General features: G+C 50.3%; 2 protein-coding genes across 2 annotated transcripts; both read left to right on the forward strand.

The window, feature by feature from the left end:
- The first annotated feature begins 1748 nt into the window (after nucleotides 1–1748).
- On the forward strand, nucleotides 1749–6372 carry CDSN (corneodesmosin). The gene is made up of 2 exons (XM_079148800.1): nucleotides 1749–1905; nucleotides 4171–6372. The coding sequence occupies exons 1-2, from the start codon at nucleotides 1821–1823 to the stop codon at nucleotides 5643–5645; spliced, it is 1560 nt and encodes a 519-aa protein (XP_079004926.1). The 5' UTR covers nucleotides 1749–1820; the 3' UTR covers nucleotides 5646–6372.
- A 3388-nt stretch (nucleotides 6373–9760) lies between these two features.
- LOC306665149 (uncharacterized protein C6orf15 homolog) lies at nucleotides 9761–11066 on the forward strand. The gene is made up of 2 exons (XM_079146423.1): nucleotides 9761–9876; nucleotides 10094–11066. Exons 1-2 carry the CDS (start codon nucleotides 9810–9812, stop codon nucleotides 10933–10935), a joined length of 909 nt encoding a protein of 302 aa, XP_079002549.1. The 5' UTR covers nucleotides 9761–9809; the 3' UTR covers nucleotides 10936–11066.
- The last annotated feature ends 235 nt before the right edge of the window (nucleotides 11067–11301 follow it).

The raw sequence follows: 11301 nt of genomic DNA on the forward strand, positions 1-11301 counted from the left end.
CATTTGTTTTTCCCCAAAGGGAGGACTCAGACAGGAGCAACTGTGGGGCTCCATTAGCTGAGCAACCATGCCAGGAGGGGACCATGCCCTTGTCTCATTTATTCTTTCTGATAACTTCTCATATGATCTTTACAAAAACCTTTCCAAGGCAGTCGTTATTTAAAATATCCCCCATTTTACAATTGAGGAATTGAAGTTCAGAAAGATTTGGTGGGTTTCCCAGATCCTCTACCCTCTCACTCCTATTTTGGGTGCCAACTGGAAGGCAAGGGCCACACTTACATGGTGGCCAGCAGCTGTGTGTGGCTATGTACATCTAAATTGATTAGAGTTAAATGAAATTCCTCAGTGGAATATACCAGCCCCATTTCACAGGTTCAGTAACCCCACATGGCTAGTGGCTATAGCATCAGACAACACAGACTTAAGACATTTCCATCACCATGGTGGTCACAAATTCAAGGCAGGTCAGGAGATAGAACAGGATAGACCAACCAAAGGGTTCCAAGGACAGAGATACCTTTGTAAGGAGACAAGAAGTTCTGGAAATGGGTTCAGGTGAGGGGAGGAGGGCTTCACCAGGCTGGTGGCTGTCCGAGGCGACAGGGTAGGAGGACAGCCTCCCGGGCCCCTCCCTCTGATACTGATACTCCCCTACTCTCGGCAACACCAGTGAGCAATTGGTCAGGGTGGGGCCAGGACCACAGCAGGAGGGAGAGAGATGCAGTGGAGGAGAAACCGCCACCCTCCCAGCAGATCCCAGGGCTCTTGGCCTTCTGTCTTTCAGGGACCTAGGAGACTGCCTGGCTCTCCTTTATCCCACTCAGACATAGCTGGCTGCTGCTTCCTGTTCACTCATTCAGGCCAGAGAGCCAACTAATGGGCTGCCCGGCCACCACCTTTCAAATTAGCCTTATTAGCCTCTTGCTCACCCTGAGGAGTCTAGGTCACCACCTTGGGGGAGAGGCTGTGAGTGGCCTGTGAGTAACTGAGGCCCAGCTATGACAGGGGTCCCTAGTCCAGGCCTCTTCCTGCCACCTAGTGCCCTTCATACTGTCCTTGGAGCCCCCCAGAAGGCAGATGTCAGGGAGCCAGCTTTCAGAATGTGGATGTTCAATTTCTGAGAGGCAAAAGGTTACTCAATGATGGGACACATAATGGGTGTGTGCAGGCACGTGCTTGAGCAGCAGCAGCAAGGAGACAGAGGGGTGGGGGCAAATCTTCATATCTGAAGGAGGGAAGCGGAAGCTGAGTGACAGGAGCCCAAGGAAACGGGCAGACCCAGGGCTGTGGATGGGAACCCAGTGGGGCTGGAACCATGCAGCAGGGTCAGGTGGGGGCTGGATCAGGTGTGGGGAACTTCCCAGACACCAAAGGAAAAGCTGAAATGCCTGCATGCTTGAGTGGAGGGAGGATGGGAGGATGACAGTTGGACAGGCCAACCCTGGGAGGCAGGGAGCAAAGGAACCAGGAGACTGGGTCCCAAGGTGAGAGTGGCTATACCTGAGTGGGTGGCCATGGGGCAGAGTATCTGGTTCCAGGTTAAGCAATGAGGAGCCAGGGCAGGCCAGTCAGGCTGCAGGATCTGGGGCCCTGTGGCCATGGGTCCCCCACACTACAGCCACCACTGCTGCTGAGTAGGCAGATGCCCTGGCTGATTACTTCAGCTCCTTGGGCCACACCAACTGCCCCTAGGCACCCACCCCCTCCGCTCCTCCTCCCCTCCCCACAATGACTCCTGCCCAGAGAATGTCCAGCCCTGACATAAAGGCCCTGGGTGTCCACAAGTTGCTGTCAGTCAGAAGGCCACACCATCTGAGATGGGCTCCTCTCGGGCACCCCAGATGGGGCGTGTGGGAGGGCAAGGGATGATGGCATTGTTGCTGGCTGGTGTCCTCCTGCCAGGTAGGAGGCTGGGGGCCCTAGGGGTGGGAGGATGGGGTGGGAGAGGAGGAACACAGACCCAGGGTCAGAGAAGGCTGGGGGAATCCACTGCCTGAGGAGGGTCTAGGAGAGAATCCAGCAGAGGAGAAAGGCAGGGGCTTTGGAATCTGACCTTTGAGTCTAGGGGTTGCTCCTCACTGCTTTGTCACCTCAGGCAAGTTTCTTAAACTTTCTGAGCCTTGGTTTCCGATACTCTAAGGTGGGGTTAAAAATAACACTTGCTACTAATTTTCCTGTGTGTTTCAAATTAGCTAATGTGTGTGACAGGTGTTTTGGAAGCTCTAGAGGATTGTTTCAATGTTGTTGTTGTCATTATGGAAGCACTAGAAGATGAAGATTGGATATTTCATAGTAAAAAGAATTGCTACCATTTTTAAGGTTTTTTCTCCTTTCCTATTTTTTTTTTTTTTTTCTTGAGTACTGCAGATTGAACCAGGGGGTGCTTAACCACTGAGCCACATCCCTGGCCTTTTTAATTTTGAGACAGGGTCTTGTTAAGTTGCTCAGGGCCTCCCTCAGTTGCTGAGCTGGCTTTGAATTTGGGATCATCCTGCCTCAGCCTCCCAAGCTGCTGGGATTATAGGAGTACACCACCAAGTTTGGTTTGGAATTATTTTTAATGTATCAGACACTGTTCTAAGCACTTTAAATACAGTAGCATTTTTGATTATGACAAGAACAATAAGAGAGAAGAGTTATGGTTCCCACTGTACAGATGCCACCAAGGTTCCCAAAGGTTAGGAAACTGGCTCAGCATCATGATTAGAAGCAGTACAGCCAGGATTCAAACTCCAGGCTGGGCAGTTTGTGGGTCTGTGCTGTTGATCACCAGGTGTTTGTGGCTCTTGAGGCTTTTCTGTGACCTTCCCCCTTGGTCAGGTGGGCAGGTGGACAGCAGGGTGCACAGTGTCTGGGGGAGCAATGGAGGAGACCAGGAGTGCTAGATGATTTCATGTGGAGTGAGGCACAGTGGCAGAGCTGAGATTTGGCTTGGAGGTGTATGCAGAGGATTTCTTTTTGAGAACAGGGGATGCAGCCGACTGGAGATCTGGTAGCTTGTGGAGAGCTCAAGGATGAGCGGCACTAAATAATGAATCATAATGTCTAATGCTTTCTGTTTTTGAAAGCGTCTTCTAGGTAGGTGATCTCACTCAGCCTCATAGTAATGCTGTAAGGAAGGCAGGGCCTCCCTGTGTGTGTGAAGCTCAGAGAGGTTTAGTGATCTGCTAGTCTGTGGCTCCGTCCATGCCATGTGGGACCCAAAGGGACAAAGGTAGGAAGAAGACACTTAGGTGATAGAGAGTGGTGGAGACAGACTGGGGTAAGTTGAGCCTGGGGGTTAAGAGCAGAGGCTTAGTTAAAAAAGAAGTGATTCTACAATTGAGGTAAATAAAGGCAACAGGAGTCAGATACAGGGCTGGGTGGGGACAGCAGATGCACACGTGCAAAGGCCGGGTGGGGAGACAGGAAGGCTGATAATGGTCATGTGCCTCTGAGGCGGGTTTCATGCTGGTGTCCCAAGGCTGGGCCAGTGAGAGCAAGGGTGGTTCAGGGCGCGGTGTCCTGTCACACTGGTACCAGCAGGTTCTGAAGCAACAGGTGAGTGCCCCCACATCCTGGCCCCCACCCAGCTTTACTGGCATGGCCAGCACTGAGACAGGAAGCAGGATTTCCATCCTTCCTTCAGCCTGCACTCTATGAGGGAGCTGGTCACCTGTGACCCTCTTCTTGTGTGGGTCCCTCTGCCACTGGGTGTCTCTTCTCCCAGTATCTTATTTTGGTATTTTCCCTTCCCTCCTCGACCTTCTGTTGTTTTGCCTCTGTCTTTTCTTTCTGTCTGGTCCCAGGGTCTGGCCCAGGATTTTTCCCCTCCGGATCTCCCTACCTCTCAGAGTTTCAGTCTGTCTTCTTTTAGGCCTGTTTGTTCCTGGACCTGCCTCTTCCCATTCTTGATTATCTAAAGCTTACTTCTCCAATGCCTCCCACTTTAGAGGCTCGCTATTTCTCTGGTAAATGTTTAACCACCTCCCCACCCAATACCACACTCCTAGAAACTGCCTTATTCTGTCACCCCAATATCCTTTAGAGACAACCTCTTTTCCCTCCTTTTTTCTCTGTTGTCAAACTCTCCTGGGCTCCTCTCTGGAGAAACCAGAGTGGCAGATGACTGGGTGAGAGAGAAATCCAGGCTCCTCTCTGGCCCTTACTGACTACTTTCCTCCACAGGAACTTTGGCTAAGAGCATCGGGACTCTCTCAGACCCCTGTAAGGACCCCACACGAATCACTTCTCCGAACAACCCATGTCTCATTGGAAAGGGTGGCTCCAGCAGCTTCAGCAGCCATGGTGGCTCCAGCAGCTTCAGCAGCCATGGTGGCTCCAGCAGCTTCAGCAATTCCATTTCCAGTTCCAGTGGCTCCAGTGGTAGCTCCAGTGGTGGCTCCAGTGGTTCTAGTATCTCCAGTGGTGGCTCCAGTGGTGGCTCCAGTGGTGGCTCCAGTGGATCCAGTTCCTCCCAGGGTGGTTCTCCAGGATCTGCATTATTTAATCCAGGATCAGGATATCCCAGAGGACCAGGAAATGGCTCAGCTCTACCAGTCGATGATAAATCTCGCTTGACATCAGGCTCTTCCCAGTCTGGAGGAAGCTCTTCCTTTTCCCAAACCTCTGGGATGTCCAGCAGCAGTAGTCAAAGCAGCAGCTCCAACCTGCGTCCCTGTAGTGCAGATGTCCCCGACTCTCCCTGCAGTGGGGGACCCATTGTCTCACATTCTGGCCCCTATATCTCCAGCTCCCACTCCGTGTCAGGGGGGCAGAGGCCTGTAGTGGTGGTGGTGGAGCAGCATGGCTCTGGTGGCCCCGGAGTGATTCAAGGTAACCCCTGTAGCAATGGTGGTCTCCCAGGCAAACCCTGCCCCCCCATCACCTCTGTACAGCAATCCTATGGTGGCTATGAGGTGGTGGGTGGCTCCTCTGACAGTTATCTGGTCCCAGGCATGACCTATAGCAAGGGTAAAATCTACCCTGTGGGCTACTTCACCAAAGATAACCCTGTCAAGGGCTCTCCAGGGTCCCCATCCTTTGCAGCTGGGCCCCCCATCTCAGAGGGAAAATACTTTTCCAGCAACCCCATCATCCCCAGCCATGGCTCCTCTAGTTCCAACACATACCCGTCAGGCGCTTCCTCAGCCATTGTATTCCAGCCCGTGGGCTCTGGCGGGGTCCAGCCTTGTGGAGTTGGTTTCACAGGATCTAAGGGGCCCTGCTCCCTTTCTGGTTCTGGAGTGCACGTCAGTTCTAGCATATCCAGCAGTTCCGGTTCATCCTACCACCCCTGCAGTGGTGTTTCCCAGGGTCCCTGCTCCCCACCAGGCACTGGCTCCTTTGGTGGCAGCTCCAGCTCCAGCTCCAGCTCCAGTTCCCTATCCAGTGGAAAAATCATCCTTCAGCCCTGCAGCATCAAGTCCAGCTCTTCCGGTCACCCCTGCATTTCCGTTTCCTCCTCAACATTGAGTGGGGGTCCTGATGGCTCTCCTCAACCTGATCCCTCTGCTGGTGCCAAGCCCTGTGGCCTCGGCAGCCCTGGAAGGATTCCTTGCCGCTCTATCCGGGACATCCTGGCCCATGTGAAGCCTCTGGGGCCCCAGCTAGCTGACCCTGAAGTTTTTCTACCCCAGGGAGAGTTACTTGACAGTCCATAAGACAGTTTTTTGTACATGCATGTACGGGCACACACATATACATATGCCATCTCCCAGCTGGGAGACATCCAGGGGTCTGGGGATCCAGCTCATGTCCTCTCCTTGGTCCCAAGAGAGCTGCTTTACTTCCTCCATAATGCCAGTGTTGTAGACTCTCCCTTATCACCTCTTCTTTCTTCATCTCCTATGACTCACTGGCCCAAATGGTAGACTCCAAATCCCTTTCCTCATTCTCTTCTACTGCTTAGATTCCATTCTACTGCAGTGTCATTTCTACAGATCACCACCCTTTAAAATTTCCTTGGCCATTTCTTTGAGATGGTCCATTGACTTAACCCACCTACTAAGGTTCTTGACTGGGAACCCCTGAACTCCGATGCTTGGACAAGTCATTCCTTCTTCTCTTCCTTGACCAAATAAAGCAAAGTCCAAATTGTTACTAGAAAATAATGACCATGTTTCACTGACCTCTCTTCACCATCTGCTCAACCAGTCCTGTATGCTACTGGATTCTGGCTCCCAACTCACCTGTACCATCCAACATGATGCTGTTTCCTGCACATCCTTTGCCTTTCAAAGTCTCCATCTCAGTCCTCTCCCTGGCTGTCACTTCTCTCAGTGCTCAGATGCTGCCCTGAGTGAGACACCAGGGCATCTACTGAGACTGGAGCAGTGTCCTTGTTCTCTCTGGACCCTGGACATGGCTCAATAAACTGTGTGAACTTGATGCAGAATTTTTGTCTTTTTAGAGTCCTGGGTTTCCTCCTAGGACCTGGGTGGTGCACCTCCTATGCCTCTAGAGGTCCCCATGTCCCTGTTTCCATTTATAAATTGGCCCAGTATTTCTCTCATACCTTATATCTCCTCCCACAAAGAAGGAAAACAATAAATATTTGTTGAGTTGAAAGCAGAGATTGCCTGGTTTCCCAAACCCTTCTATCCATTTTTTTTCCTCTCTCTTTGCTCCAGAAGATCCAGTTTCTCTCTACTCCCCACACGGGGTCCTTTCCTCCCTTACACAAAGCCCTCATTATCTCCTTCCCCTTTCCACCCAAGCTCTGTTTCTTCCACCATTAGTGTGCCTCACCTTTTAGACGCCATCCTCTCTAGGAGTCCCCGGTGTTGATGATTTCCTAGGTTTCTGGGACACCTGGAACCTTGGGAAGGCTGGGATACAACAACTCAGACCAGATTCCTGGTGACTGAGTAAGAACCTGGTTGTTCTAGGGGTGGAGAGAGTGAGACAGGATAGGAGTCTGGCAGGGAGTGCAGCCAAGCACATTGACTCACTGGCCTACTTACAAGATCCCAGCCCATGCAAAATAGAGCCAGCAGTGTCCTCTCTGCCTCCACTCTCTTGCTGCATCTGCTGTGGTTCTAGAGTGAGAGGTGTGGTTGATAAAACTCTCAGAGAAGAGGTCAGAGTGCTCCAATGCAGAAGGGAAGGTGGCTTTCATGGAGAAGAGAGAGAAAATGGAGAGTGTGGATAGACAGGGCCACGTGATTTACATCCTAGAGTTGGCAGAGGAGAAGCTGAGGTTGAGGATGCTTTCACAGCCCAAGGAGGGCAGGGTGCAGTCTGTGTCCCTATAGGAAAGGCCTCACCGGCCACCTCTCAGATCCCCTGCTTCACGGAAAGGAATTCACCCTTGTCATAGGATCTGACCTTTTCCCTCCTATCAGAATGGAGTAGGCTTGTGCTGAATTTAGAACTGCTGAAGTTTCAAGTCCAGACCCAGCAGCAATATATTACATTGACAATGACCTGGGGCACTGCACCAAACTTCAGGGCTGACTGGAGGCAAAACAGGGCTCCAAAACAGTTCTATTTCTGTCATTACCGTAGAGTCATCCTTGGCCCAGCACCTGGCCCCCAAAGTGAAGTCCATGGCAGGAATCAAGGCCCTTGGAAGCTCTGTGGATGGGAAATGCAGGGGAGATAGGCCCTGTGATATGGGGACTCTAGTCTCTGGTATGATCCCCATTAAAAGTTTCGCAAAATTGGTGGATGTCACCCAAAAGGAATACTGTGCTTCCTGCACTATAAAGTTCTGGAGAGGAGTTTGTCACTCTGCCAATACCTATTCAGCAGGGTCTGAGGATGAGACCAGAGCAATAATATTGTCTAACAGCTCACATTTTTCCTCAGGAAACCAGGGAGACTATCTAGTGGGAAGAGGCATTCCTAGAAGAAATGAGGAGAACAAAGGCATTTGTGTGTGTGTGTGTGTGTGTGTGTGTGTGTGTGTGTTTTCCTGGGAATTGAATCCAGGGATTAGTGTATATCTGCCCCTGAGTTAAATCCCAACCCTTAACTTTTTATTTAACCATTTTAAAGATATTCATATTTCACAGTCAACTTACTTGAGTCTGAATAATGTATAGTGAATAGAGGTTCATGTAACTAGGTTCAAGAGCATGGCACTAGCAACTGCTAGACTCTGATGAGGATCCCTTTGACTGTGTCACAGTATGGAAGAATTGCATGTGAGAGGAAGAGACCACATGGCAAGACAGGATGCCAGAAAAGTTCCAAGGTTGGGCTCACTCTTTTTTTTTTTTTTTTTTTTTTTTTTAATAACAACCCATTAGTGGGAACTAATTCATTCCAAGAGCCCAGTATTGATCACCCCAATGACCTAATTGCTTCCCATTAGGCCTCACCTCTAAAAGGTTCTACCGCCTCTTAACACTGCCACACTGGGGACCATGCCTCAGTACATGAACCTGTAGGGGACACATTCAAACCATATATAGACCATAGCAATATGTAAAAGTGGACAAATAGTTAACAGATCCTACAACCCCACTGCTCTGCTGCAAGGCATGGCCATTTGACAATAGAATTAAAATGTCCTCCTCTACTGTTACTTGGAAACACCTGCTCTCTCTCAGTATTTCATGTCTGACCATCTATGGTCGGCAGGATTCTGCCCCCACCCCAACACCACCAAAGATGTCCATGTTCTCATCATTGGAACCTGTGAATGTACTAGATTACATGGCAAAGGAAAATAAGGTTGTGGATGGAGTTAAGGTTGTTAGTCATCCTACTTTATTTTAAGGGGATTATCCTGGATTATTTGGGTGGATCCAATATAATCACAGGTTTTAAAATGTGCACATGGGAGGTAGAAAAGATAGACGCTTGATATAATGTGAAAGAACATGGTGTTTGGGGAAGATGGAGAAGGTTTGGAATCACCAGCCGAGGAATGCAGTTAGTCCCAGAAGTTGGGAAAGGAGAGGTAACAGATTCTTCCCTAAAACCCTGCTGACCAACACCTTGATTTTAATCTGGAGACTTTTCTTTTTTTTTTTTTTTTTTTTTTTTTGAGGAGGGTGCGGTACTGGGAATTGAAACCAGAGTTGCTTTACCACTGAGCTATCCCAATCCTTTCATTTTCAAAGCAAATTGCTTAGGGCCTCACTAGTTTGCCCAGGCTGGCCTCCAATTTCCAATCCTCCTACCTCAGATTTCCCATTTGCTAGGATACCTCCACACCTGACTGAGACTCATTTTTGGACTTTTGACTTCCAAAACTGTAAGATAGTATATTGTAGCATTGTAAACCATTAAGTTTGTGGGTTTTTTTTTTTATAGAAGCAAGAGGAAATTAATACACTATCATCTCATAAGGATGGGAACCAGGTCTATTTCCCTACTACAGGGTTTCATGTAGGAGCAGTTCTTCAGATGGGGGTGGGGGCACTCTGTATCCCAGAATCCCCTATTGGTCAGGTTCAAGATGAAGGAGATATGGGCATGCATGAGGGAGGGTACTGAGAGAGAATTATCCCAAAGAAAGAGGAGAACAAAGGATTTCTCTCCTTTTGATGGAGGCAAAGGGTAAAGATCCTAGTGGGCCTGATGAAGGAACAAAGGAAAGGCAGATATGGCAACCAGGAATGAGCTGTGGGTCAGAACACCTGGATCAAGAAGAGGCAGGGAGTTTAAGGAAAGGGTTCAAGCAAAGAAACACCCAGCTTTCTCTGAGACATTCAAGTGGCACCTGTTGCCACAGACTGAATCAAGAATGAGGGTGGACCGTGGAGATCTATTGTCTCTTAAACCACTGGCCCAGCCTGTTTCTTCTGTCCCCCACCCGACTAACAGGATAAAGGTGCCGTCTTGGGCTGAAGGAGATTCTGGAACCGAGCAGGATGCCGGGCCGTGCGGCAGGGAGTTGGGTTCCTCTGGGCCTGCTCCTGGTCTGTCTGCATCTGCCAGGTATGGAGCCCATGCGTGATCCTTGGGCAGGAGGGAACTGAAATTACAGGAGGGTAAAGACTGTAGGATACACACAAAAGGTACCCATTCGGGTCCCTGAGGAAGTGAGAATTGGTGTTGGGGAAGTGAAGGGACTTGTAGTGAAGAGAATCAGGAAAGGGAGGAAACTTGTTGCCAAACATGAGTTTATCGCCTGCTTTGTCTTACCTTCCCTCAGGATTCTTTGCCCGGAGCATTGGTGCCGTGGAAGAGAAAGTTTCCCCACATTTGGGGACAAACATGCCTCTGTTGGGACGACCTTCCTTCACTGGTCCCACTAACTATGGACATCCTGAGCCCAAACCAGGCTCTGGGTCTAATGATTTAGTGGGGCTTCCTCCAAAGTCCAATGTTCCTCCACCAGATGCCCCCCAACCTGTAGGAGGATCTGGGGTGCAGAGAGGGCCTCCATCCAGGTGGCCACCTCTGGTGTCCTGGCCCTCTGAGTATCCTTGGCAGGTGATGACTGCTGCAAATGAGAACCAGCTGGGACAGATGCCACCTGAAGGACTGCCTTACCTTTCTAGTGCTGGTGCTGTAGCACTGGGAGGCCATCCTTGGCCTGTGGCATCCTCTGCACACCCCATGCAGCCCTCATCTGAGACTGCAGTTCTCCACCAGGACTCAGAGTCAGGACAGCTGCCACGTTCTAATCTGCTGGGAGCTCAGGGACAAGCCCTTGCCCAGCGCCCTCTCTGGTCTCTCATCCATAGGATTCTGCCTGGCCTCCCCTGGGGTACCCTGAACCCTGGTGTGTCCTGGGGAGGTGGAGGTCCTGGGACTGGATGGGGAACTAGGCCCATAGCACACCCTTCTGGAATTTGGGGTATCAATAATCAATTCCCAGGGAGCAGCTGGGGAACTCTTAATCCATATCCAGGAACCAACTGGGGGAATATTCATTTGCGTCCAGGTGTCAATAATCAGTTTCCTCCAGGAGTTCTTCATCCTCCTGGCTTCTTTTGGAACACCCCAGCTGGTATCCCTAATCCTCAAAACCCTGGTGTGCAGTGGGAGTAGAGATGGCAGAAGGGAAACTTGAGGTTGGGAGTCAGAGAAGGGAGTGGTGCTCCAGCCCCTCGTGATGCGAGTTGAATCAGGTTCCATCAGCGCTTTCCAGCATTATCCCCATTTTTACCTCCTCCCTTGCTGCCCCCATGCTACTGTCCAATAAAATAAAAAGCAATTCTTGAACTTGCTTCTTCTTGGTGTCTTTGTTTCTGGGTATAAACTGAAGTGCATTTGGTCCATCCCTATTTTCTAGCCATCCCCATGTTTCTCTAAGGTCCCCTGTGGACCCTCTCTTACCATCCCCATCTTTGTGAAAGATCAAAGCCCAGGTGTATGCAGGTGGAGCCTCATAGTCTCACCCTGCCTAGGTAGGAG

This window comes from Sciurus vulgaris (genome assembly GCF_902686455.1).
Source record: "Sciurus vulgaris genome assembly, chromosome: 7".
Lineage (NCBI taxonomy): Eukaryota > Metazoa > Chordata > Mammalia > Rodentia > Sciuridae > Sciurus > Sciurus vulgaris.